This window comes from Colletotrichum chrysophilum (genome assembly GCF_026319265.1).
Source record: "Colletotrichum chrysophilum strain AFK26 chromosome Unknown scaffold_175, whole genome shotgun sequence".
Taxonomy (NCBI): Eukaryota; Fungi; Ascomycota; class Sordariomycetes; order Glomerellales; family Glomerellaceae; genus Colletotrichum; species Colletotrichum chrysophilum.
In genome coordinates this window covers 17,347-45,013 of record NW_026517462.1, presented here as the reverse complement: position 1 = coordinate 45,013, position 27,667 = coordinate 17,347, and the positions used below count along the sequence as shown (strand labels likewise).

Genomic DNA, 27,667 nt, shown 5'->3' with positions numbered 1-27,667 from the left:
CTTTTCGCAGTCTGCTCGAGAAGCCTCCGAAGTGGTTCCTATCATAACATCTCAGCAACCAACACAAGCCAAAGGATCCAGCGAAAGGAAGCCAGGACGCCAAGCCAGTGAGATGAGTTGCAGACGTCCTATAGAAAGAGACGAATGCAAGGGACGCAGTGTGCTTTGACTAGCCTACGACCAGCGGCATTGAAAGGCTGAAGATGACCCAAGATTGGACTCTTCGTCTTATCAACGGCAGGGCTAATGGCAAAGACGGCTTTTGAAGTTCGCATGTCGTCTTGTTGCCACACAGTTGAGGGGTCTAGCCTCAGCTGAAGACACGACGATCCACCTTCTCACATAGCCGGCGTCCGAGTCCGTCTCACTGGTGTCTAGTGACATACCTCTAACAGAGAGCCACCGCCAACGATGACGGCGCAAAACGTAGGAAAACGTTGTGGATCGAGGCCGGCGAAGACTATTCGCCTCAGTTGCGCCACGAACCCAGCGCATTGCTTGTCATCAGTCCCGTTTTTGGGGCGCCTCTTGGTGATGTACTGCAGCAACAGGGTCAAGATCCTGGGGCCGACGGCGGAGGCATAGCCCAGCAAATAGGCCCGCAGGAGGGGCCGTAGGATTGGCGGAATTCCCTGGAGCTCGAGCAGGCCATTCCGGCGGATTGGCATCTGACTCCGAGGTAGCATTGCGGAGGGACGAGATGCGACGGCAGCCATGAGGCTTCGGCGTCAGTGCCGGCAGATGGACTGGCACTGTTCCTAATCATAGAATCAGCGATCTGTATCAAAACGGAGGATGCGTCTGTGCATTGGATACGCGATGATGTAACCGTACAATGGAGTGAGAAGCAACCGGCCGAATGAGACTTTGGTGGGATGTATTGTGTGTGAATAGGATATGTGGCTGGAGACAAGGGGTGCTACCCCAGGCAGAGGAAGGACCAGCAGTGAGTGATGGCAGGGCGGTGCAGAAACGGTCGAGCTGTGGTAAGGCATAAGGTAAGGATGGATGGTTGGTCGGGTAGGTTAGGTCAGGTATGGTATGGGGAAGAGGCGCGGCAAGCGGACAACCCGCTTCGCATAGTAGGTATGAATCATGCCGGTTGGAGGCATCTAGGTAGTGTAGGGAGGCACGAAAGGTCTTTTTGGTTATTAAGAGCAAGTGTCTCTCGGCACTGCCCGGCGATTCCTTCACTTGAGGATTGCCAGATGCCTCGGGCCATGGACGCGTCCTGCAGGAGGAGTGTTTGGGCAAGTACAATAATGGGAGGTAGCAGGGGGCGGATATGTACTCCGCAGTAAGGTAGGTCGATGAGCAGCAGGATCGCGAACTTATGGGCGCGTCTTACCAGGGTAAGGTGAGCTGGTTGCGCGACCTAAAGGATGTTTGCCAATTGGCTTCGTGGGGTCTCGTGACGGCGGTTCGTCTGCCGCCAACCCTCGAGTGCCAAGGGCAGGGCAAGAACAGTGCCCAATATCGAAAAGTATCGCGTACCTTACGTACTAAGATGAATAGGCGGGAATGAAATAAGAAATTGTGGGGAAGGCAACGTGTGTCCCACGATGTGACGGAGTGACGGAGGTTGCAGACCTCAGAAAGTGAGAAGACGGGGAGGCGGGGAGGCAGGGGGTAAGAACTGCTCTCCGAGAAGCATGTGTCGATTGGATACTTCGGCAGGCAGGTTGGAGGAAGGTCGAATGTGGCAAGCGTGACCGAGAGACTTTGATGACTGGGCTGCCACTGACTGTAGTGTACCTTCTTCACCTGAGCAGTCTGCCACAGCCTGAAATTAGCGGGCTGCAATTGGCTGGAGAGGTCACAGAGGGCAATCAGGTGGTCTGTCACGCCGGTATTCACGCTGACAGCCAGGAAGTGCGCGGTAACGACTTGGCGCAGGTGCACCAGAAGAGGGTTAGGCGCAGCAATCCATGCGAGTGCGACGGGCTCAAAGAAGAAAAGACTTCACAGCGAGTCTGAAGTTTGTGTGGTTGACAGGAGACCTGAAGGGAACGGTGTTTTGCGTTGGCTCGGCAGATGGAGAGCGATGCTGAGCTGTGCTGGACAGGGGAGGCCTTGCTTGCCTTGGGACTCCCGGCTCGATCAGTGCGATCGACTAGCCGTCAGAATCTGAAGTGCAGTGTCTTGCCTTGCCGTCGGCGCTTGTTCCTCTTGCCTGGAGGAATTGACAGTTTGGAAGTTGACAAGGTGGAATCAAGAGTAGCAGGCTGGGACGGCCAGCCGTTTCGTATCGGCCGAGGCGGTGTTTTGTTTCTTTGTTTGGTGCCGTTCTGCTAGACCATGGTTCTGGCAGTAGCTTGAGGCCCCTTTGGAGGCGGCTGGACCGTTCAGAGTGTCTGTGAGGTGCCTTAGTGTAATCCGTCGGCCGCTAGTCTACACGTTCCATGCCTGGGACTACGACTTGAGGCAGGCAGGCAGGCAGGACGCGAGACTCGAAAGGATCGAAACAGATGCAGAGCAGAGGCAGAACGGAGACGGAGTCGGAGTCGGAGGCAGAAGCAGAGACAGAGCTGGGACTGCAACAACAACGTTGGAGCGACAGTGTCATTCAATTGGACGGCGACAAGCGCAACTTGCAACTGGTCCGTAGCGCGGAGCGAGGCGAGACGAGAGCGGTGTAACAGATCTAGTTCCAAGCGACAGATGGAAGCAACGAGTTTGGCCGAAAGATGGGCAAAATGGGCAGCAAATTCGCAAACTTGTCGTGGCCAAACGGCGTCAAGGGAAAGGAAGGTGTCGGGTGCGGATGGAACTAAGAAAGCTACCCCAAGGGCTGGGGAAAGCTTGGAGGTTCGATGATGCGGAGCACCGGTACAAAGTACTTGTCGCGCCAAGCCTAGAACGGCAAGGTGGAGGGTATTTCCTGGGGCGAGGGAGGGAGAGTTGACAGAAGACAGCGGGAGGAAGGAGGAGGAGAGGAGAGGAGACATTGAGACACTTGAGGGTCGAGAAAGCTCCGAGTTGGCATGTGATGCCGCTGTATGTGAATAAGCCCGCTACGCCTCGGAGGCGCGCCGGTCGAGCTGCCTAGATGGGTAGCATGGGTAGATGCACGACGCATTGTCTGCGAGTGCCCAATCATACGTGCCTCCTGGCCGCTGCCATCAGCCGCTGAATCAGCACCGTTTGGATGATTCCCCCGGTTGTCTCATGTCCGCACGATCCGACGGTCTCCACAGGCCAATCGTTGGGGGCAGGGAATAAGAAGGAAAAAAAAAAAAAAGAGGCACAAAAAACCGACAACGAAGAAGGACCGCCGACTCAGGGCCCTCTGCTGGCCACCACCTGCCTGCCTAATTCCAGCAGCTGCAGCTGGCACTAACTGCGGAGGCGTGCAGCTCGCTGCAGGTGACCGTGACCGTGCCGGGCTTCCACACCCCCTCCTCTCAGGTCTCAACAACCCCCCCGGTCAACAATCAACAGGGGGAAGCCGTTTGGATTGCTTGGTGCCCCAGACACTCATTCTTTTTCGACTCAGCAGCAGCGTCTTGATTTCATGCTCGTCATTTTTCCGCAGCTAAAACCACGGGGTCTTTCGAGCCCTCCGTCCTGGGCCCGTGACCATCGTTTCCCTTAACCCTGATCTTATCTGCCCGTTAATTATCTCGGGCCCATTTGACAACAGGAACGGGAAGACACCCTCAATTGCTTGCTGCAACTACCTTAGCTCCTGACCCGGGCATGCAAGCAACAAGTCAAGTACACTTCACTCGTACAGTACAGGGCGCGAACGAACGGGTGAAAAGACAGACGCCGCTCGGCTTGACCATCAGCACCACCCAGCGTCAGGTCAGAATCAGATTCCGCACCCGCACCAACATCAGCGCGTCTATGTTCGTCAGAGAATGCTGCATTGCCCCAAGTGAACTCGGGCCCGCATCCGATCTTCGACAAACACACACGTACCCCCGTCCACCTCTTGGCCCCGTCACACTCAGGCTCAGGCTCAGGCTCAGGCTCAGGCTCAGGCTCAGGCTCAGGCTCAGGCCAGACCAGACTGCGCTGTCGACCTTCTTCGCCAGCTGTTCAACACGTCTCAAGGGTCTTCTTATTCTTAGCCCTGCATGGGCCGCATTAACGTCCGCCATTCGGGGTAGACCTTGGACATCTTCGTCCATGAGCTCAATCCAGACGTAGCACTGCTACACCTTCCGCACCTCCTCTGCCAAGCCAAGCCGAGCCAGCTGTGTGCTGCTTTCTAGGTCAGGTCTGGTCTGCTTTGCTCTGCGCTGCTCTTGCTCTGCTCTGCCTCCCAGGTCCTTACCTCGCCTCGCGCCTCGCCTCACCTCACCTAACCTCACCTCAACTTCCTTACCTGGCACGGCTGCCTTCGTCTCGCACGCCCGTCCTCTCAACACCACCGTCCATTCTGCCCACCCCTCACTCCCCCGCTCTTCAGACGAGCGAGAAGAGGCAAACACGCCTTTCCTGGCAAAGCACTAGAAATCCAGAAACTCGGTGCGGCGCCTAAGCGCAGCCACCACCCCACCGCCGCCTCTACGTAACCTGACCAGCACGACTCTGGCCTCTTCCTGCTCTGCCACGGCGCGCTCCTAAAGACGGCAAACATACCCACCAGCCTCTTCCAGTCTCCCGCCAAACTGCTCCAACTACTTCTTACTGCTGCTGCCACAACAACCAGCCGCCACTCCGCCAAATCACAAGACAGACGAAAGACTGCCCGACATCTTAACGTCTTCCGCACGCCCTATCTCAGCTAGGCAGGCCTTTTCGTATACAGATTGGACGCACTGCACTTTCCGATCGAAACACGTTCCTCCTGCCATGTGCCTATAGTATATCGACAGCCCCAGAGGAATGCGCATATCCACCGCCGAGCCGTCCGTCTTCATTCTTACACAAACCGAGCCTCTGTACCGTTCGTCTCTCCCCGGCGAAACCACCCAGTCTCGACGACTCCCGTCCCGTTGCCACAAGACGCATCCATGCTCGCCATACAACGTCCCAGGATGGGTTCGACGCAGCCGTCAGACCCCAATTTGCCCTTCGGCTGTATGAACCCACGTCTTCCATTCTCACCAAGTGCTACCGGTTGTGGTAAATGCTAACATCGTCTTCCTCCAGATGCCGTTGACGCTTCCTTCCAAGACTTCAACCTCGATCCTCCTCCCGAACCCGCTCCAGGCGCACCTATCCTGACCGCAGATGACTCGAAGTTATTGAGTTCCTTCTTCGAAGACCTTGGAGCGGACCAGTATAACATCCCTTCGTACGGAGAAGGCCTCAACTTCAGCGATGCTTGGCTAGAACTACCACCCGCCTTCATGGGGACGGCTACGTCTTTTGGCCAGTCCCCAGCACCACCTTTGGCCTCCCCAGGCCATATTATACCACACACCGATTTCCCTGACATGATGTCTATGGGCTCAAACTTGATGCCCCCACCGCCACCACCTCCTCAGCAGCAGCACCAGTCTCTCGACCAGCACCATTCGGCCGATGTTCTGGCAGCGGCCACATTATTACAGAATGGATCTTCATCAAGATCCAACAACACAAGTTCCAGCGCAATGTTCAGCAACAACAACCGAGACGTGACGCATTCCCTGGGCCCTCCGGTGGGCCACCTAAGGCACCAGCCCATGGAGGATTTCAAACGAGCAGAGCGAGGTAGCGTTGCTCAGACCGACCTGACCGAAAACCACGACGGCACCTTCGCAGACATGTTCTTCGGCCCGGCGCCCGGCGAAAGAGTGAATACCCAACGAACGAGCCAGGCTCCGATCGATATCCAGTGGGGTACAGACGCCCGGTTTGGCCGCTCCGATGCCTTCGTTCCCGACCCCAAAGAATCATACGACGCCCTGTCAAAGGGCCAGCTGAGATACATGGAATGTCTGGAACGGAGTGAAAGCACAAACAACACACGGCCCCCAAGCCCGAATGGCGAACATGCTTTAGGGAAGGGACACAGCCGGAAATCTTCCGAGGTCTTGAAGAAGGAGGAGGATGTCGACGCTCCCCCACGCAAGAGGAGGAAAAGCAGGAACACCAAGGAAGACATCGACGAGGAGGATGAGGAGAGCGGCCCTTCGACAAAGGCAGCCCGGAAGCGAAAGACGAAGACGGAGCCTTCTGCCACACCACCAGCAGAGAATGGAACAGCGAGCCGCAGACGCAAGTCAGGGACGGGCGCCAAACCGCCCCGTGAGAACCTGACGGAGGCTCAGAAACGCGAAAACCATATCCGAAGCGAGCAGAAGCGACGGACTCTGATCAAGGAAGGCTTTGACGATCTTTGCGATCTTGTACCTGGCCTAAAAGGTGGCGGCTTCAGCAAGAGCACCATGCTTACAATGGCGGCCGAGTGGCTGGAAGATATGGTCAAGGGTAATGAGGAGCTGAAGGCTCAGCTTAACGCACTTTAGGGAAGATGACTAGGGCCAAGGTCGTCATACCACAAGCAAGTGCGAGTATATATGTATATGTTGGTTCACGATACAAGCCAATTTGTTTGGAGCAGGCGTTCATCTCGTTGCAAGCAAGGCATCATGGGATTAGAGGGAATCAGAAACGGGAACGGCGCTATGTGGACGTTATCCAGGTTGGTCAGGCCAGCTGATGATTATCCTGCTCATGAGGCTGGTTTCCAAGAGGGGGGATATTGGTTCAAATGCAGGCCGCTGGCGGGAGGCGACGACACGACGACTTGTGTCCGGGAGAAAATCTTACACCAAATTTATTACTAACTTATAAGGGCGGCTGCTCTTGGATACCCTTCTTAGTTCTTCACTTTTTTTTTTATTCGTTCAATAAAATACTATTGAACAACATTATGCCATATAAGTTTCATGTCGCATATTGCACGGGTTCGAATGATCATGATGCTCCCTTCCAATTCTGTTGAGTTGGATCTGCCATCTCAACTTTTTGCTCCCTGTGGACTGACACAAACGCAGGCCTGCAAGGGTTGAACACGCCCAAGTCTTGGAGGTCCCTCGGGGGAGAGACCAGCTTTTTTTCTGACATGTGAAAGCCAGGACCGCGTGGTGCGGATGCACCCCGCAGGTTCCTCTTTTTTTTCGATGTCGATCACGTTTGCGCAACTCGCTCACTCACTCACATACCTAGTCGCCTTACAACACCAAATTCCCCCAACCTTACCCAAACGACGGCGCTTGGCGAGGGTATACGTTTCAGCTTCTCCGTGCCTGCATCTCTGCGATATTCAGTCGGAGATGACTTCCGCATGTCTCCCGCTAGCTTACACGCAATCCCGTTCATCCATTCTGGCCCGTATCCCACCCAGTGAGGTTCGTCAATGTCTTGGATGGCGGGGGAGAATGCCCGTGGTGGGGTAGAGATGGTCCCCCGGCACCCCTCTCCCGCCCCAAAAAGCGCCCGCGGTTTCTTGATCGCGGGGGAAAGATCTGAGCGGCCGGCGGTGACGGGAATTTTTTTAAAACGATGGTTGGAAGATAAGGGAAAAGGGACAAAGCGGTGGACAAATGGTGTGCTATTTGGGCTGTCGGCGGCCGTGTGAATCTACTGCTACTGACTACTACTCGGATCTATTTCAACTAAACCCTTATGCACCCCTTCTTCGCCCTACGGTTGGTTGGGTGGGATGGCACGGAGGTGTGGCTTGTCTAGTTTCCTGCCAACGACGATTTTGTTGGTGTGGATGGCTGGCGTCTTAGACCTTGGGTAGGAGGGCGAGGGAGATCAGCTAATTCTAGTCAGATGGCGTTCGATTACTTTCCCTCCTTGTTTCCTTGGGCTACCGGCTAGTGCCCGTCGGTGAGGCACGCTGGGGAGGGTTTCGAAGCCGAGGTTGGTCTAGTGGTTTCTGGTGTTTGGAATAACGTGACGGCGAGAATGATCGGCGTTTGTGTCCCTCGGGGACCATCTTTCACGAGGATATTTCGGGTCGCTTTTGCGAGGGCGGGCTTTTGTTGTTGACGGTTTGACACGAAGAAGAGGCTGGCTTTCCTGATGCGGTATTCCGTGGGGGGCCGCTGTTGTTGTCCGAGGAGGCTGAGTGAGGCTTCAACCGGCGAACATGGGGGTCGGTGCCCAGAGGGATGAGATGTGGCGTGGAAAGTGTCAACTGCCTGTCAGTTGGTAAAGTCCAAGCACTTTGTGTAGGTTATTTGTGTTTTCTTCTGGTTGTCATTGATTGCGCGAGAACAGATCCATCCACGCATGACTGACTACACAGCCACGTGCTCGGCTGAGTAACGCCCCGACGCCGGCGTCAAATCGGGCGTGTTATCGAGCGGAGGGACGGAAGACGGAGATGTGCCGTATGCGAGGACCAAACTTCGTTCCTGTCGTTGGGGGTTCGTGCATGATTGAGCGCCTCCGTCCCATCTCAATGCTTTGACGACAGGCGCGGGTTTTCAAGAGCGCAGAAGAGCTGAGGAACATCATGATGCTCATGTCGATGTGATCGAACGAGATGAGCAGTATGAGGCACAAAATGATGGAACAAACAGGTAATGGCATGAACTGTGTGGCGAGTGTGGCTAATCGATGAGAAAGTCTGTCTTCTCAACTCATCCTGCCATCTCAATACTGAATCGTCACTTGTCTACGATCATAACTAGAGAGGAACGCCACATACCATCACCTCTGATGTTACTAAGCAACAGACTTCGGGAGTATCACAACTAAGAACATTCTGTACAAAGTTGCGTTTGAATAGTCCTTCTTATTTGTGTCGATGATGTTTTCATCTGCTGTTGTTTGCGCTGATCGAAACCGACAATGTCACATAAAGCCGAGCGAGCGAAAGCGGTACTGTTGTCGTTCTGGATACGAAGTATCCGAGCTGCTCGCGGAAAACCGTTTAGCCAGACTAGGACGTGACTATGACCGATGGATAAGTTACGCGGTGCCTGTTCCTACCATGCGTACTCTCATTTAGGAAGAGCACTTGACGGAGCACAGTTCGTAGAACCAATTGCATCTGTATCGACTTGTGCCAATAGTCCAAACAGATCTTTATAAAGTATACACAAATCAACATGGACGTGTTTGTCTTTCTCCTCGTTGTAATCCTGTTGAGAACGCTAGTCGCTCGTGCTTGCATTATCGAACTGTGGAACTTCTCCGAGCATGTCTGAGATTCCGTTTTCAGTCCGCCCACAAATGTCCACGCACGACATAACTCTGATCAGATTCTGGGTAAATTGACGGAGACAGAAAGGTTGCTCGCTAAGACGCCGACTCACATTTACACGCCGCTGTGGGTAATCATGTGTGAGAAAGAGACATGAAGTACCGTGTATATTCGATAGCATCAGCATACTCAAACTCATGTTGAACTTTTGCAATTCATTGTGGAGAAGCAGCGCATCTGGATTTATGTATGGGGGCTCATGCATGAGTGAACTTGTTGGGTCTGAAGTTTATGTATGGCTTATTGAACTGAGCCTCACCTGAATCAGGACGTTTGACGTCTCCAAGTACATGCTCTTATCAAAGTGAGCCTTTTCAGTACTAGAAACCCTTGCAGAGTTAGACCGTTTTCGCGTTCCTGCTCACTTTCGATCCGGTATGTTCTGGCCGCACCGTTTTGGTGAGAGCCCATCCCATATGCAAAGTATAAACTTACACGAAACGCTTATAAACTGCCGGTGAGCAGCGTCGTACTTCCTCCCAAATTCGAAGCTCCACCGGGTGCCTTGTTACAGCCGCTGGTAAGCAACAATGTCGAGATCGAGGCAGTGAAAAGTGTTCAACTGCTTGCCGTATACCGTGCAGCTCATACCTTGAACTTGTCTGGGGTTTGAGCCGCCATGGACGCCAACGCAGGTACACCTCATGACAGCATCTGTATTGACGGCAGCAGAGAGAATGAATAAGACCGTGGTGAGCTTCACTATGGATATGTGCGTCGTTTTTGATGAGAGGGCTAGCTCTCAATGAGTAGAAAGTAGACTGTAGAGTGAAATGGTCGAATACTCACGTATAGATTGAGATTTGAGATGCGTTCGCGATGGAAAGGGAGACTCGAGATGATGATTGTGCATCTCAGATATTGACTCTATTCAATTTCTCTGCATAGAGACTAGTAGATCAGGTGTGAAGATTAGCAGAATGGCCGACTGAAGCGCTCAGCTTCGTTGGTATTGCGACGCTACGTCGATTTCTGAACAAAAGGATTCGAAGATTTCTCTTCAAGAGCTCATGTTGAGTTGATACCTTCCAGTCACGAGCCCAAGATAACTATCCTTCCGGGCCATATCTCACAATCTCCCCCCTCGTTCATCTGAATGCCTGGATCTATCTTATCCTACAGTAGAAGGTCACTCGCTTTCGAAATGCCACTGCTTAGACGAACTCCAAATCCGTGCCATGAAACGATCCTCTCCTGATACTGTCAAGGACAAGCTTGGTGGGTAGTGACCATTATGGGCTTGGTGAACTCTTCACACTAAGCACGCGGCTTGATAAGCAATATCTAAAGGAATTGGAGAACGGCGCCTGTGTCCGCCGAGCTCGTATCAGCTCAGATTGGAAATCTTATTGCTTGAATCTTGCGCTTTTCCCCCTACTGTGAAAACCCCTACTGGGTGGGCTCGAAACCTCCTCAACATCGCTTGACTCTTGATTCGCATGACTCTGCGGGTTGGCGCGCTTCCAGCTGTAAGTGGAAATATGAAAAACGATATTGTAGATGGGATCTCATATGATTGTACGGTATGAGGTCGTGAACAAATGAGATGAGCAAAAGACTTACGAGCAACACCGCAATCAGCTTCTTTCTTCGTGACTAGACGGTGAGAACATGCTTCTCTTTTATCGCTGTGTCACTTTCATGTGCTGAGCCGCTCATGAATGTCCAGCTGTATACTCCCAGATGCTGAAATTAGGATCTTGACACCCGTCGTAATGTAGCGGCGGATAGTCCCAAGGATTCGTTGACCTCAGTCACTCTTGTCTTTCCAGTCGTGATCTTGCGGCTGACACCGGTAGCCACATGCCTTCATCACCAACAGGAACGGGAGCATGAATGGTTTGGCTGCCATGGGGTTTAGTAGATTTCTTTGGTTGTCATCGTCAAGAGCAAAGTTCATCACCCCTGAAGTTTGGTCGTGGATCCATAAGTATGAGGATCGCGTCCCGCCGTCTGATCGGTCGCCGGTGAAGATGGGGTCCGATGGGAGTGTATTTGGGGGTTTATATTTCACCATGAGATCACGCAAAATTGATGCTTTTTGTCCATGTTACAGAAACTCAGGACCTTATGAAAGTTGTGTTGTCAACTGTGATGGGCTTGTGTGTCGGCCCTACGTCAGGAAGCCTCCAGAAGCCGTCCTGGTCGAGTCATTTTGCAACGATGAAGTCACGGTGCTTGGCTGTCGATCTCTCTCTCTCTTGTGCCTATTTTCTCCAATTGATATCAATAGTCATTTATCACAAAGCTCGTATTTATTTGTTCCCCGTCTTGGCAATAAGCCTCGATCAATTTCAACACTTACATGGGGAGTCAGTTGCACCTATTTCGACTGTTGAGGCACCTGTAGGCAGCTGCCGTAGTGATCTGTGCGCCTGGGCCGCCCAGTCGTCTTCTAACCTCCAGGACTCTGCGCCCTCCTGACTAGTTCTCCTCCATACACCAACAACACATTTGCTACTCTGCCTCGATAACACCAATTGCAACACCCTCGTTTGGTCGGTAGAGCTACGCACAACCGCATTTGTACGCCAGATGCCGCGTTTGCTGCGATACTTACGCGTGTGACGGGGTGAACCCAACAGGTCGCACTGCTGGCGAACGAACATGCCCTTGGCGGCCCTCTCTCGAGCGACATTTCTAGAGGTAGCGTGGAAGAAGAACACCACCTGTGTCTGGATTTGAGGTGTTACCTCGTATATCCCGTCCTCGACCATAAACGATGAGAGCAAATAGGAAGCCGCACGAATCATATCAGCAAGAAATCCTCCCCGGTCCTGGCGTCGAGATCGTCCCTCAACGCCTCGTCGTCTTGCCCGCAGGCCCGTCGGAAATGATTCCAATCCTCGTTGCAAATATCCCGGAACGAAACAGCACCAACTCTTGACAGATTGTTGCCGTTTCGCTCTACCAATATACCGACTCCAAAATGCTGTTCATCCACGATATCTTCGTCCTCGAGATAGTCTTTGTTTCGCAGTTTATCACCCAACCTATCGATAAAGTGCCTCGAAGCCGCCAGAAGAAGGAAACAGCAGGGAGTCTCGTTCTGTGAGGGCGCGACGTCAGGATGCGCTGCGAAAACCACTTGCTTTGCACCAGGTTCGCCAATGGTGAACTCCCACTGCCCACTCTTCAGGACAGCTCGAACGTTGCCCCTGCAAATGTGTCCCCGAAGAGCGATTGCCTTGGACCGGAGGGCCGAGGCCTCGTCCATGTTCGGCTTGTCACCCCTCACCGGGCTCTCAGTCTTAGGGCCATGGCCATGGGAACGCTTCGCTCTGGAAACGGCAAGCTTAAGTTTAGCGTCCATGTTCTTGGTCTCCTCCCGCCAGATCCTCTTATACTCGCCCTCGATCCGACCCCAGACAGCCTTCTCAAACTGGAACTCGAGATTACCCCCCTGGTGGTTCATCACTTTGTAAAATCGCGGCGGATCGTGGACTCTTGGAGGGATCTGGATCGTCCCCTGGAGACGAGTCCACGACCAGGACGGGGCCTCATTCGACACGTCCGGGTAAGATGACATCCCCGGATCCGTCACCCGCCACGCGAGCTGCTCCTCGATTCGCGTCGACCACAGGCCGTACGCGTACTCCTCGCCCAGCGCGTCTCTGACAAGCTTTGCGACGCCCCATATCGCGGGGTTTCTATCGCTCGACTTTGTGAGGTTGCAGGCGGTGTAGGTGCGGACCACGCTCTCCCAGAATTTCTCGAGAGACCCCTCGGAGGTGTCCACCAGCGGGCGGACCGTGATAGCGGCATCCTGGAGGCGTTGGCGCCAGTACCGGTCCACACCTGCCCTGGTGTCGAGGGAGGCGGGGAGCCTGTCGGGCAAGAACTCGCAGGCGGACTTGGTGGCACAGTCCCAGAAAATTTGTTGGTGGCCGAACTGAATGAGACGGGGTGAGACCATTCGCTCTTATTCCCTAGTTGTCAGATAAGTTTTATGCTTGGGAAGGGAGAAATACCCTGAAAGACCCATCCGCGAGTGTAGAGATGGCATCCCAGCAGGTCCTGGTCCCAGAGGTCCGAAGGAAGGATCCTCCAGCTTCTACCGCCAAACCTCGGAGACGCGCCTATCGGGATATAGCGTGTAGGGGTTACAGCAGGCGCTGGTCGTCGCCTTTGAAACAGGCCACCCATCTCGTCTTCTGACGGAGCAGCTGCTGGCCGTCGCTGTCGAAAAAGACCACCGGTGTGGTCTGGCGACACGGCCGCCGCGAGGTTACAAAAGGAGTTGCGGTACACCTTGTGCATGAGCTTCGACTCCACGTTCCAGTCGTCTTTGCTATCTTGAATGATGCAGACCGAGTCGATCCAGATATACCGCTGTTTCAGTAGCCATGTAATCTTGAGCGCCTGCGCGAAGTTGACATTGCTGCAGATGTCCTGCCCATGGGGTGCCGTTTCCCACGGGATGCCCGTCGTGGTGAACTCCTCCATGTCCTTCTCGGTGAGCTGCACGAACTTGCCCTTTCCCCAGCAGTGGCTCAGCGTCATATATGGCCCCTTGACGCCCATTTCCTTGGTATCGACAAGCTTAATGTATTTCGGCGGCCAGGACTTCTCCGTGCCGACGTCGAGGACGCGTGTCGGGATGAAATCAAGACTGCCGTGGCGGCGTTTGCAGTTCGGGTGTTCATTAGCGCATCTACTCACCCACTCGGCCATTTGCGTCACCGATTCTTCGGAGTCTGTTCCCGCGCCCAGGCTGTTCTCGTTGGGGATGAAGCCCAGATCTGTGACGTGCGTTCAGCATTTGGGTAGGGAAGCTTCGCCAACAAGGTCGCGACATGCCTTCTTCTGGGAACAGATCGAAGCGAAGCTCCGGGAGGTCCTCGCTCTTGGCCTCTCCTTTCCTGCGGCCTGGGACCGGACGGAAGGTGATTGAAAAGAAGCTGCTCGTGTCCCTCATCCGAGCAGCCTCGCGCATATTCCATCTATACAGCGCCGGCGTCCCGTTCGCGTTATCGAACCATGACTTCAAGTCTTGCGTGGCGTGAGCCAGTCTCTCGCAGAAGACGCATCCTGATTCTGCCGCGTCCTTGAAGTCGACAAAGTCGGAGTGGTGATAACCCCAGAGTTTCTCCGACTCCAGGACGTTCCGTTGGCAAAAGTCGCAGATTCCCATGACGGGTCGCTATCAATTCCTGTAAGGACTGCGCCGACGTATGTGGTGAAGTTGCTGATTGGTGAGGAGACTAGTCCGAGACGCACTCTGTTGTCTGCGAAGATGTCAGCATAGCCAACCCAAACCCTGGCCAAGCGGGGGCTGGGAACGTTTTAAAATAACGGGCTAGGATATGTGTGCGTCTGCGGGCTGACCACAGCCGCAATCAAGCTGCCTAAAAAAGATCGACCGCTTCCTCTAGAGACCTCCACCGTCACATGATGTTCTGACTGAACTATTCCCAGGGTGGCTACATGTGGAAAACACAGAAAACCGAGACTTCGAGTTTTACAAGAAGGTCATCAATTATGGAAAAGACTGATTTCGTACATAATGTACGTATCGACACTTATGTGAATTGTGTGCTATTGATATTGACATGGTTAAGCAGACAAGCTTTTTGATGAAGGAACAACGACAAGAATTATCTAATATTCTGATATCTCTGGTGATTACATACACACTCGTCATTCTCATTTCAGACGAATGCCTGAGTAGATGCTCTCGAGAGCTTCTTCTTCTTGGGGGCCGTCACATTCGCCGCGTCTGCCACTGCATCTGTAGGCATAATGACAGGCCCGGCGGAATCAAATCTGAACGCATCAGATATGACAGGAAGTTTGAACTCGGCACCACGTAGCCTCTTGAACTCCTGCCTCTTCAAAGCAGAAGACCTGAAACCTCCGTCGCTCTTTTGCGGGATGAACGGCTTCATGTTCTGATCAGACTTTTGACCTTCTCGTCCACTCTTTGCGAGTTGAAAGGTCCCGCGGCGTTTCATCCCTTCGACGCCGAACTCTACCAAGTTACCTTGCTCGGCCACGTTGCCCTGCTCATCGACCCTGACACTATCAAAGTCGAGCTGTGCGTGCGCCCACCTCAGATCCTCGTGGTAGTGCCGCGCGTACTCGTGGAACGCTTCGGAGTAGGCCCTGAGTGGCCGGTTGCCTAGGGGCACCATCACCACGAAACCGCAGGCCGCATGAAGCATCTCCTCGAGACTACGGTGCGGCACGTGAGTCGGCGCCGGATCCGGCCCCGCTTTCCTCTTCACGCCGGACACGACCGGCGCTGACTGTGTTCTGAGGGGTTGCTGCCTCGTGAGCGTCTTCGTCGGGTTGCGAAGGAGCCTGTCGAGGGCCTCATACGGTATGCCCAGGCCATAGTTGTAGTGCGTCACCGCCGCGATCACCTTGAATCCCAGGTCCCGCCTCTCCGGCGGCTGCTCCTCGACGCGCCTCATCCCGGCGCGGAAGAAGCCCACGATGTTGACCGGCAGGACGTCTGCCAACGGCGAGAATATGCTCTCCGCTGACTGCGCCTGGTGTTCATTGTCAAGGCGGAGACGCGCGAGGCTGACATTGCCTTCGGCCTGTTTCACGAGTTTGCCTTGTAGTTCGGAGAGAGCTTTGCCATTTTCCGTGGCCGCAAGCTGTCGGCCCAGCCGGGAATGCGGAGGGAGCTTATCTGGGGTTAAGCTTCCCAATCCTAGGTCTCCGTGTTCGGTTTCGAGATCGTGGTTGATGAACTGCTCGACCCGGCCGTTGTCGTTGAGGTTCAGATCAATGTGGCCATAAGGCTGGACGAAGTTGTCGGAATCGCCGCTTCAGAACAGCAGCCAGCGTTAGCTTTGCTTCAGCGGTGACGTGAAGGAACAGATGTGCGTGTATTTGATCGTCCAAAAATCCAAAGACACAGTTCAAGGACGAAAGGACCAGGTTGACGCTGCAACTTACATACCATTTCTCACAAGCCTCTTCATTGTACACGCAATCTTCGCAGAGAGTATATGTATTCTCGTGCTGCACCCCCTTCCCGTCACAGCTCTCGCATCCCCAAAAGAGTTTCAAGCTCTCCTTCTGGCAACAGTCGCACGTTGCTGACAGCGGGAATTCCTCGAGGCATGAGATGCGCGAGGTGAGGAACACCCTGAGCCCCTTGGTCGCCAAGTGGGACAGCTCGTCCTCGAGGAAGAGGTCAACGGCGGGGTAGCATCTGTCGAAGTCGTCGATGATGAGGAACTTGTTCTCGAGCATGTCGAGACGCAGGCACAGCGCCTCCCGCACCAGACGGATGCGGTGGCGGTCGCGGTGGCCGTGTTTCCAGGCCTCCATGTACAGCTGATACTTCGCATTCGCCATGTCGCCGTCGACGTCGGCGTACTTGGCGGACAGCTGGAGGAACACGCTGGTGAGGACGTCCTCGACGAAGGCGGTGCCGCTCGATGTCACGTCCGCCCCGATGAAGATGGAGGCCACGGCTTCCGTGTCCTCGTTGTAACTATCCTCCAACCTCTTCGTTACGACGGCGGACAAATTCGTCTGAGAGACAATGCAAATGGTCAGCGGGCAGATCTTAAAATTGGCGACATCTGGCCCACAAGTCATAAAGCCAGTCACGAGGTGATAGAAAGATCCGTGTCGCCCATGCGTAATGCGAAACTTCAACTACAACACCAATGCCCGTCCCAACATGCTCACCTTGCCTGAGCCTGGTCCTCCTACGCAACGCAGCATCCACTGATACTCTGGGTTCTGCCAGCTCCCGAAGACATCGCTCTCAAGTAACCCGTTCCACAGCGGTTTCCATGTATCCGGCCCGAGCTTTGGACGTTCGCTCAACGCAGGATGCAGAACTTTGCGCTCACTGAACGGATTCCGCCTCGTAGGTGTCTCTTCGCCCAGATTGTCCATTTCTGAGTAAATATTTTGCGAACGATGATTCCCGGCTTTTTTGAAGGTCGAGGGTCTGCTATTGTTCCGTACTCTTAGTTGGGTATACGTATTCGAATCAGGCTTCTCGAATGTTGCAAGTTGGATTAAACTCTTGCTTAGGAATGAGAGCGAAAGCCACCAGAATCAAGAACCGCCCGGGTACAACTTCCGACGAATCGCACTCTTTCTCCATGACAGTAGGCACGCGGTTGCTGATTGCGGAGCATTCCGTGCGTAAGGCTACGGATTGTGGAGGTACGAATATCCCTTGTACGGATAGTTGTTGCCTATCGGGAGGGTGGTCAGATTTCAATCCTTCATGCATGCACATACCAGGGGCTGCGCATCTCGTAAACACCAAATCCGTTAGTCTCACGAATCTCTATTGCTCGCGAGAGGTTCGATGGCTTCAACCCCTGCATGTCTCATTCTTGGCTCTCTCTCGCACCTCATTCTTTTCGTCTTCATGTTCGAATGGCCTGCAGCATTGTGGAGAAAACACCAGGCAACCAGATCGGTGCTGGTAGCGCGGTATTTTTGAGTTATTTTGCAGGCTAACCGAGCCTACGAAAAACCAGCTCAGCCAGAATGGCGGGAGCGTAAGACTATAGTCGGGCTGTTTTGGCATTTTGATCCAGAATTTTCCAGGCTTCGTGCAGGTCGCCTCAGCCGCAGATCTTCCTAGCGGTGCCAAGAAGTCCGTCGAAGCCAGAATCTTACTTCTTTAGCCGCCTCAAACCATGATTTTTTCAGCACTTCATAGAAGTTGGAGGCACGGGATGCTCAACCTATCACATGGTCTGCGGCAATCGCGGGGAGACAGAGCCGTTTCATGCCACTGGCGCTGCCATGTTGGCGATATCTTCAAACTCCAAACATATGTGTCTGGTTGAATGGGTTGAGAAGCTGGTTGGCAGACCTTCTTCAGGAGCATACCGGGGTATTCACGTGGTCAGCTAAGCTTTCTTGTGGTGATGCAATGAGATGCAGCCAGACGCAGCCACAAACAGGGTTGTGAAATTAACGGCCTAGACACCATGGCCCAGCCTGCCTCTTAAGTCGAATCGGTATTGAAGCTGGTGCCTGGTCACAAAATCGACACCCTGATCATGACAACACAGCCAGGGTGGGCTCGACAGGGGCTAACGGGCCTGGAAAGGCACATCAGCCGCAGCGTCAGCATGATCCATGGCTTGCTTGTCTTCTGATGAGGAAGAGACAGCGTGCCGGCCACTGGTGAAAAAGCTGTCACTCCCTCCACGTCGTATGAGAGGCTCTTGAATGATGCTCTCTTGCCAAGGTTCATCCTCAACGCGCTCCATTCAACGACCACGATGTTGCTGGGACACTTCACCGTGCTGCTGAGCCTTTGCTGCGGTCTTGCCATTGCACGTCCGTCGGCTCGACCGAGAGAACTTCCACGCCGCCAAGATGGGCCTGAGCAGACGCCCATGTGCGGACGCATCATCGGTGCTGTCAATAAAGGTGAGACGAGTAGAGAGTTGCAGCGTAGGCATGGACTATGCTGATATAGATAGGACAACGCTACTTCTACGCCGCCGACGCGTACGAGTGCCTGACCAGTGTCCCGTTCCACGAGGCAATGGCTCTTCGCTTCATCGACTACTACAACACCACGATGCAGTTCCAGAGCACCCTGGCGTACCTCAAAGATCCGCCGGAAGGCTATCAACAGCCTGCGTTTGACCTTATGCAGGGATTGGAAGATCTGAAGAAGAATGTTACGGCGGGCGTCTTTAAGAATCAGTACGATTTCGAGGCTACCTTACAGTACCTCGTCTATTCGGTCCATGATGCCCACGTCGATCTGTTCGCGGGCGTGCTTTCCGCCTTCTCCTTCGCCAGCCCGTGGCCTCTCGTCACGGCATCCATCGACGGGAAGGAGATCCCAAAGGTCTACTTTGCAAGTACGGATAACCAGTTCCAGCCTGGTTTGACAAGCTTCTGATGGCTAACCTTGATAAAACAGGCGACGTTATTAATCGCAGGAATAACATCACCAAAGGCATTGAACCCTACATCTCCGCTGTGTCCCACATCAACGGCCGACGAGCAATGGATTTTCTGACCGATTTTGCGGCTCTACAGTCCGTGGGCATGCTTGAACCCCATGCCGATTGGAACGAACTCATGGACAGCCCGGTCCAGGACATCCATGGGGTCTACAGCATCTTCGCCGGTGAAAGCACCTTTTACCCCGGCAAGACTTTGAACTTCTCGTGTGAAGATCAGACAGTTTGGGAGACTTCCTGGACCGCCATCTATAATAACCCCGAGTTTACCGGTCCCCTAACGACAGGGGGCGACTTTTACAACTTCTTCGTCCTGGGATTACTGCCTGCATCCTACGAGGAGGTCCCACTCCCAGTAGTTTTTGGAGGACAGCCCTCTGGAAATGCGTCTGTGGAAGAAGTATCAGATGTCGCCAACGGAACCGGAGAGACCGGGACGACCGATAACTGGAACCAGGCAAGTTACGGTGCCTTCCCGAAAGACCCAGACATCGTCCAATTCGACCTGGGTCTCTACGGTGGCGGCATTATCACTGGGTACTTCTACGATGATATATCGACCGGAGTGATCAGCATCCCCCATTTCGAACAGTACGACTGGGACTTTGGCAATTTCAGCCAGTCGCTCGCGGACTTCATGGACGGTGCTAAGGCAAGAGGACTCTCACACATCATTGTCGACGTGCAGAAGAACTATGGCGGCTCTACCGGCATCGCATTGCTACTCTTCCGGGAACTCTTCCCAGGAATCGACCCGTTCACGGGAAGTCAGCGGCGTAGCCACGAGCTGGGCAACGTTCTGGGCTCGTCCACGACAAGCATCTACGAGAGGTGGGCGGTTGGTAACGAGACGCATAGGGATGATGCCCTGGCTCTCATGGCGGATGAGTGGGTAATCACAACAAAAGTCAACGCCGACACGGGAGTCAACTTCACCTCTTGGGAGGAGTATCAAGGTCCCAGACAGGAGAAGGATGAGAAGTTCTCTCTCGTGGTAAGTCGTCGACTGGCGTGGCGCTTCGCACGTGGACTGCACTAACCGTTCATCGCAGGAAGAATATGACCTCAAGAACCCGAACTTCCACGCTGCTGCATTTGACGGATGGATTCTGAATCGCTACTTGGACGAGGACGATGCGGAAAGGAAAGAAGCTGTGTGGGCCCCTGAAGATGTGGTTATCGTAAGTTCGAATATGTCAGCCCCTTACTCAATGGTCTTTTATCTCACACCCCATCCCCCTAGCTCACCGACGGAACCTGCTCCTCCGCCTGTGCCATCTTCGTCGAACTCGCAACAACTCAGGGCGGCGCCCGGACTGTCGTCGTGGGCGGCGCGCCTAAGCCAGGCCCGATGCAAGCGGCCAGCGGAACTCGCGGCATGCGCATGTACTATAGCGACGACCTAGACATCGACATCTCGTGGGCTAGAAATCTGAACGAGACGGCAAATGACCGTCTGCCCGCCAACAGAAACGAGACAGGCATCTACATCAACTACGCCGGCTTCAACCTCCGCGACCAGCTGCGCGAGGACGATGTCTCCACCCCTCTCCAGTTCCGCTACGCCGCGGCCGACTGCAGGTTGTACTTCACCCTCGATAACGTGTACAACATGTCGGCTCTGTGGCACGACGTCGCGCGCGCCGCCTTCGAGGACCCCAGCCTCTGCGTGGAGGGCTCGACGGGGTATACGTCCAGGACCGCCAACGGCGCGCCCAAGGCCCCTCCCAGCCGTTCTGCCGTCCGCGTACCCTCGCCGGAGTCGGCGACAGCCTTCACCACCGACTATGATCCTATTTCCTACGACGGCCTACCGGCTGGCCAGCCTAGGACAGGTAACAATGTGGAGTTGAAGGTCTGCGATCCGAATGTCCAAGGCCAATGCCCGGGCGGGCAATGCAAGACGTTCCCTACGAGCTGCAGCGACGGACGAGTCCGGGTCAGTGTCTGTACCAACAGCTGTGCAGCGTTCTCGGTGTGTGAGGGCAACTTCAAATGCGATATGAGCAGCAGCCGGCCGACCACGGAGTCAAAACAGCAATTGGACCCGTCTGGCGATTTTGTAACTTCGTCACAAACGTTCGGGTTCTGCCCGCGTACCGACGTACAGTTATGCGGAACGAAGAACCCTGACCCAGTGGCTCAAGATACAACAACGACAAAGTCCACGGGAACCAAACGAGGCAAATTCACCCCGAAGGTAAAGGGAGGCAGTGTATGAAGTGTTTGATCTCTGATTGTTCAAAGGGGACTCGAAAACTGCTTTAGCTGTCGTTCAAAAAGCGACTGCCGATCCAATGATATCAGTACGGCCATTATAGACTCACGCATAATACATTGATCTGTTCGCTTGGTGCTTCTACTTTGCTCTCCCCGATCGTGAGGCTTTGCTGCCCGGTACATTATTGTTGGACAACTGGTAATGTGAGCAAGTTAATCACTACAATTAGACATCACGCGTCTATAGGTTGTTGTGACCTTCTGTGACTCAAACTGCGGGCTTCAAATGTAGCATTGACCATGCTAAGCTATGGATGTTAATACCCCTCCATGGATGCCATCCTCAACCACGGAACCAAGAGCAGATTCCGAGCACAAAAATACAGACAAGGATATCGCTCCGGACCGTGACAAAAATCTGACCATACCGCAGCAACGTCTCAGCGTACGTCTTGATATTACCCGGCAAGAACGAGACGATTGTCCAGGCGATCCCACTAGGCGGCGCGCGGCCCCTGTCGATGAAGAATCTCGTAGTAAGAAGAATAGCCTCGGCCGTAGCAAACATCCAAAAGAACACCTCCCGACCCTTTTCCATACTATTCACATCCGTGACCGCCTCGTCGCTGCCGACGGGGTAGCTGTACGCCAGCGCAGTGCGCTCGCGCTCAGCCTTGGCGCCGGTGAAAGTCGTGGAGAGAGCAATGTAGAGACCGAGAGAGATGGCGAAGACGGCATGCAGGATGCGCCAGAGGTACGCGGAGCTGGCGTCCGCTTGCTGCTGAGGGGTCTGCATGCCGGGCATGCCAGGCATACCAGGGAATCCGGGCGGGAAACCCTGTGCTCCTGCACCACCCGGGAAACCTGGGATTCCACCAGCGCCGCCTGCGCCTGCCATCATCTGTGAAAGCATCTTCATCAAGGGGTCGTCCTCGGCGCCGGGCATGCCACCAGCGGCCGCGAACGGGTTCATGGGCGGGGGGCCTCCAGCTCCGGGGCCGGGACGGTCGAAGCCAAGCATCATCTGTCGCAGCTGATCTTCGCTCATCGAATTGGGGTCGATAGGAGGTCCCGAAGGACGCGGGGTGGTGGCAGGCTGGTAGAAGTGTTGCGAGATGTCGATTTCCTCGGGGTCGGCGTGATCGGCGGTCGCTGGCTTGGGCAGAGAGGGAGCTGGCGAGGCGGAGGGAGCGGGAGAATCTGCCGCCGAGGAGGCATCTGGGGATGGGACGGGATCATCTGCTTTCAATCTCAGTACGGAGTCACAGGAAAAAAGGGAACGGCAGGGAGCTCTGCAAGCTACTGCTTCAAACAGGGTCGAATCGTACCTCGCTGGAAGCCTCCACCGAGACCGGTGATCTTGTTCAATCTGGCTGTGCCGCCAGCACGAATCTTAGCTTCGCGCTTTGCCTTACGGAGGCGTGCTTGTTCTGCCGCGCGTGCTGCAGCCGCATCTTCAGGCGTCGTGTCCGCCATTTTGCTGTCGTTTGGAGTGTTTGGACGTGGGAAGGGTGAGGGTGTGACGTGTGACGTGGATGGATAATTTGGTGGTGGCACAATGACCTGCGCTTTATCTTATCGGGGACAGGGCCAACTCACCAGCAACCCCTTTGACCGACGACGATTGTACATAATAGAGTATATGAACCCATATGAAAAGCAATCGCTCTAGAACAGGAAGAAAAAAAATTGATTATCTCATGTTTAGATCACCGTGCTCTGGAAACTACATGTTCTACAGCCCTACTATCATCGTCACAGCTGCTATCTTTGTAGTCATCTTCGCTGTCTCCGTCGTCTTTACTGTTGCCAATTTAATCCTTTGCGGGTTTAGTACAAATGACATGAGAACGTCGAGGATCTCGTCATATTCAGGCATTTCAACACAATTTCTTCATTCGTTTTAATTCTAATGTATACGTAAAAGTTGCAACTGGCTATCATCAACTACCCATTCCTGACGCCACCAGCACTTCAATCAAGGCATTTATGGAGTGGCCTTGCTCATGCTGATCAATCGCTTGACACCCACCTGACGTTCCTGTTAGCTTTTTGATCTCATCAACATCTTCCGAGGTGTACTTACCATCCAGTTGCCGCATTCGTCAGTCTTCTCCTTCTGAATCTCAACTTGAATCTTGTGGGCCACCTCGTAGTTCTTCTCGTTGAGAGCCTCGGCCAGAGCCGCAAGCTGGTCGATAGTGTCGGGCTTGACGAGCTCCTCGTTGTTAAGGTGGTCGAACAGAAGGTTGAGACGCTTCTGGGTATCCTTGACCTGGGCGGCAAATGATGCAGGCGCCCGCGATGCCACACGCTGCATGTCTGAGTTCATGATGTCTACGAGACGCTGGGCATGGTCCGGGATGTGAGACCTATCACCAGCGGGATGCCTCGGCTTCGGCGGGGGAGCAGCTGCCTTCGGGGGAGGAGGAGTGGCGATGGCAGCAGGGGGAGGTCCGCCAGCAGCGGGAGGAGGTCCCGTAGGAGGCCTGGATGCGGCGGGCGGAGGAGCAGTAGCACCAGCTGGAGGAGCCCCGTAAGGCGACGGCGCATACTGGTTCTGAGGTGTGCCCGCCTGGGGCGGCGGAGCGTACGGGTTTCTAGGAGGCGGCTGGCTACCCGGGGGTGGTGCTGATCCCATGGGTGGTTGACTGATCTGAGGCTGTGCCGACGCCGCGGGGGCGTAGCGGTTAGATGGAGGGGCGCCAGACGGGGGCGGGTTGTACGGGGACGGGCCACGAGCAGCAGGCGGCGGCATCATGGAAGGCGGTGCGCCAGCCTGGGGCGGGGGTGGTGCGTATGCATTTGACGCCGCTGATGTCGGCCTAGGCGGTGCCTGGAATGCCTGAGGAGGGCCGGCAAGAGGAGACGTAACGCGAGGAGGGGCGGGTCCCTTAGGAGGAGGTGGTGGAGGAGTTGAGCCGGTGCGGCCGTAGGGGCTCTGAGGAGGAGCGCTGCCATGGGTCGCCTGGCCCGGGAAAGGCGCCGTGATGGGTGCCACGCTGGGCGTGGTCTTACGGGTAGGCACCTTGGTGACTAGAGGCACATCGTTCCAGCTCTCCTTAGGGCGGAAACTGGATGTGGGCGTTGAGTTTCGTGGAGGCGGGGGCACGGAGCCGAAGTTGCTAGGAGGTGGTCCGTAACCAGTAGGCGGCGCTCCGTATTGCTGAGCGGCCGGGGGCTGGTAACCTTGTCCCGGCGCGTACGGTGATTGAGTGGGAGCCGGGTTGTAACCTGCGCCAGGCGCCGGGTTGTAGTTGATGGACGGGGTAGGGGCATATGGGTTTGACGCCGCAGCCGATACAGAAGAACCAACCAAGGGGGGTCCAGGGGGAGCATAAGCGTTCGACGCTGCAGCAGGCACAGAAGAACCAGCGTAGGTAGGTCCAGCCGGAGCAACAGGCTGATAGGCCGGGGTGGCTCTCGCGTTGTTCACTGCGGGAGTCTGTCCAAGACGACGGCCAGCAGCCGCAGCGGCCTTGGGGGCGGCTTGGGTAGCAGCACCCTTCTGAGTCGCGAGTCTCAGGCGGTTTCTGGAGATCTCTGCCGCGGGGTAGTTATCAGGCAACAGGTCCAGGTACTTCTGCGCGACAGCAAGTTGGCCGTGAGCGGCGATGATATCGGCATACTCCGTGTACTTCTCGTACAGGGCAGACAGCTTCCAGTCCGCGCTTTGACTCTTTTCTGTATCCTGGAACTTGGTGACTTGGCGGAAGATGGTGACCTTCTCAATGAAGTGCTGAAGAGACCGAGCATGGACAGAGAAGGTTGAATCATCACTAGGCTCCTGGACACCAGCTTGCTCAGCCTCCTCGAGCTCGTTGATCCAGATCGAGACGACCTTCTCGAGCTTTGAACCGACGAGGTAGCAGAACGAGGCATCCTTGCGAGAACCGCTTTCAAGAATGCGGTCTCCCAGAGCGTCGCAAAGATCAGGGAACTCCTTGGGGTCGGAGAAAGTGCACAGAATAGCCATTGTCTCCTTCCAGTTCTCAAGGTCCGCGTTGTACACGACATCCCAAAGGTTCTTGGCGATGACAGACCCCAACAGACGGACGTAGCTAGGGACGCCATCCTTGCTGGCCAAGTAAGCAGATTGCACCTTGTCCACCAACGGCTGGCCGCCGCAATTAGCGATCAAAAACGCATCAGCCCAGCGCTGCTCCTTCAGAGAGATTTCGGTGGCCTTGGCGAAGTTACCGAGCATCAGAGCCTTAGTGATGGACTTCTCAACCGCAGTATCGGTGTCAGCGAGGAGGTGGAAGGGGCTATCGGTCTTAGCTCCCTTGTTGGCCGACAAGTTGGACAGGAAGTCTTCGCCGTCGCCCTCGCCATCGCCCCACATGTTGTCGTCGTCCTTCGCCTCTTTCTTCTCCTCAGCGACTTCTTCGGACTTATCCTCCTCATCCTTGGAAACTCCGTTGGTGATCTCCTCCTCGGTGAAACCAAGATATTCGATGATGCGCTTTCGGGGGTTCTCGGCAGTAAGAGTCTCCATGACAAGCCAATCGGCCTTTTCCTCATCGCTTTTGGCATCTTCTTTCCGAGACTCGCAAAGGCTGACAATGTCACCAGACTGGAGGGCCTCCTCAAACTTCTCAGTTGCAGTACCCACAGCAGTGTCCACAGCAAACTGCGAAATGAAGATCTTGGAGGTTCGCTGGGCAGCGTTTTGCTTGAAAATGATGAGCTTGCCGCCAAAGCCAAAGTTGGCACCAATCGGGCGCTCGAACCACTTGGGCGCCTTGCTCAAGGAGAAGGAAGCCTCCTGGGGCTGAGTCTGCGCGCTTGTGAAAAAGTCCTCGCCGTCCAGGTTGTTTTGTGTCGCAGCCTGGGTGGTTGAGGGGTTGGTGTTCTGGAGGGTCTGAATGGCGATCTTGCCATCGAAGCCTGCAGTAGCAGACAGGTTGGGGTTCGAGGGGTTGAAGCGGGTGAGGAAAGTCCAGTTTGTAACCTCGGGGAACTCTCCATATCGGTCACCGGTCTGGGGGTTCCAGACCAAGGTCCTGTTGTCTTTGCCACAAGAAATCAACAGATCGCTGTCCTGCTGGCACCAAGACAGAGACAGAACGCCCTGCTCGTGTCCCTGAAGCGTACGCTCTGGCGCATTGGAGTTTCTGAGGTCCCACAGGAAGATGAGGGGGGCAGTGTCATCATATGTGGAGGTTAGAAGCTTGGTCGAGTTGTTGGGGTCCCAAGCGATCGCGCTGACGGGTTTCCTGTTGTTGTTGAGCGTCAGGGAGGCCTTCTTCGTCTTCAAGTCCCAGACGGTGACAAATCCACCGGATCCTCCAGTAGCCAGAATATGCGCAACCTTGCGGTTCCATGCTACGCACTCCAGGTCGTCTGAGCGAGCGGCAGCGGTGCCGAGTCTGAAGGGGTTGGAAACATCGTTGACGTCCCAGATGAAGAGCTCTCCCTTTGCGCCGGCGGTTGCGAGAATTTGAGGTCGATGGGGGTTGAACTGGAGTGACTTGATTGCACCGGAGTGCTTGGTCGTTCGGGACATGTGGGCATCGTCGTCGCCATCGATGAGCTTCTCGGCATCCCATAGGTCGAGGGAGCCATTCTCCAGAGCGCCGGCGATAATACCCCGCGGGTGGTCGGAGTCGGGAGGTCCCCAGGCGATATCGTAGAATCTAGAGATGCCCCGTGAGTGACGAACTTGGTTAGGTTGGACGTCGGCGATGCCTACCTCGAGTCGGTATTAATGCTGGCTACCGGCTGCAGCTCAAGGCCCTGCTCTTGGTTGTCGAGGTTGAGGTCCCACAGCTCGAGCTTGGTCTCATCAGAGAAATCGGCATCGACAGCTCCTGCTCTGGTACCGGTGATCAAGAGAGGCTTGGATGGGTCGGGGGACCAGGCGAAGGCCGCGGTCCTCGGGATCTCGCGAAGGCGAACCATGGTTGCGAGAATCACTCAGTCCCCAGGACTGCACTCGGAGGGAGGGGAGGATCGTAGCAAAGAAAAGGGTCTACCAGTCGAGGCAACTCAGGCACGACTACAAAGTGGCATTGGCTGAATACAAGTAGACAAAAATCTGGAGGGGGTGGCCCAGATACAGACGTGGTGAAGAAACGCAGCCTAGCCTTGCGAGAAAGGTGGCTGTTGCCGTGGATTATGGACTGCAAGTAATAGCACGCTGGCCTCTATCCTTGGGTTATGATGCCAGATTGCAGCCCACATCCAGGTTCAAGCTCCCCCAAAACGTAGGCTCCACGTCCACCCAGGACCGTGCACCTGTCGCCTGCCTTACACTGGCATTAGAAAAATTGCGTCACGTGCATTCAGCAGAGCTCATGTCCGGCTCAGCCAATGGTGAGTGAACCGGAGCTATTGCACTGAAACCCCGCCAACCAAACGA

General features: G+C 54.9%; 6 protein-coding genes across 6 annotated transcripts; 2 read left to right on the top strand and 4 right to left on the bottom strand.

Annotated features, from left to right (window-relative positions):
* Nucleotides 1-5,393: 5,393 nt before the first annotated feature.
* On the top strand, nt 5,394-6,407 carry COL26b_012418 (uncharacterized protein; the record flags this gene model as incomplete). Its single annotated transcript, XM_053185062.1, has 1 exon — nt 5,394-6,407. One exon carries the CDS (start codon nt 5,394-5,396, stop codon nt 6,405-6,407), a length of 1,014 nt encoding a protein of 337 aa, XP_053030988.1.
* Nucleotides 6,408-11,912: 5,505 nt separating this feature from the next.
* COL26b_012417 (uncharacterized protein) lies at nt 11,913-14,297 on the bottom strand (the record flags this gene model as incomplete). Its single annotated transcript, XM_053185061.1, has 3 exons — nt 11,913-13,055; nt 13,145-13,905; nt 13,949-14,297. The coding sequence occupies 3 exons, from the start codon at nt 14,295-14,297 to the stop codon at nt 11,913-11,915; spliced, it is 2,253 nt and encodes a 750-aa protein (XP_053030987.1).
* A 517-nt stretch (nt 14,298-14,814) lies between these two features.
* COL26b_012416 (uncharacterized protein) lies at nt 14,815-16,723 on the bottom strand (the record flags this gene model as incomplete). Its single annotated transcript, XM_053185060.1, has 2 exons — nt 14,815-15,915; nt 16,073-16,723. The coding sequence occupies 2 exons, from the start codon at nt 16,721-16,723 to the stop codon at nt 14,815-14,817; spliced, it is 1,752 nt and encodes a 583-aa protein (XP_053030986.1).
* Nucleotides 16,724-18,481: 1,758 nt separating this feature from the next.
* On the top strand, nt 18,482-21,066 carry COL26b_012415 (uncharacterized protein; the record flags this gene model as incomplete). Its single annotated transcript, XM_053185059.1, has 6 exons — nt 18,482-18,535; nt 18,585-18,978; nt 19,041-20,077; nt 20,136-20,264; nt 20,327-20,918; nt 20,987-21,066. The coding sequence occupies 6 exons, from the start codon at nt 18,482-18,484 to the stop codon at nt 21,064-21,066; spliced, it is 2,286 nt and encodes a 761-aa protein (XP_053030985.1).
* Nucleotides 21,067-21,646: 580 nt separating this feature from the next.
* Nucleotides 21,647-22,779, bottom strand: COL26b_012414 (uncharacterized protein; the record flags this gene model as incomplete). Its single annotated transcript, XM_053185058.1, has 2 exons — nt 21,647-22,542; nt 22,632-22,779. The coding sequence occupies 2 exons, from the start codon at nt 22,777-22,779 to the stop codon at nt 21,647-21,649; spliced, it is 1,044 nt and encodes a 347-aa protein (XP_053030984.1).
* A 511-nt stretch (nt 22,780-23,290) lies between these two features.
* Nucleotides 23,291-27,207, bottom strand: COL26b_012413 (uncharacterized protein; the record flags this gene model as incomplete). Its single annotated transcript, XM_053185057.1, has 3 exons — nt 23,291-23,335; nt 23,390-26,942; nt 26,999-27,207. 3 exons carry the CDS (start codon nt 27,205-27,207, stop codon nt 23,291-23,293), a joined length of 3,807 nt encoding a protein of 1,268 aa, XP_053030983.1.
* Between the last annotated feature and the right edge of the window lie 460 nt (nt 27,208-27,667).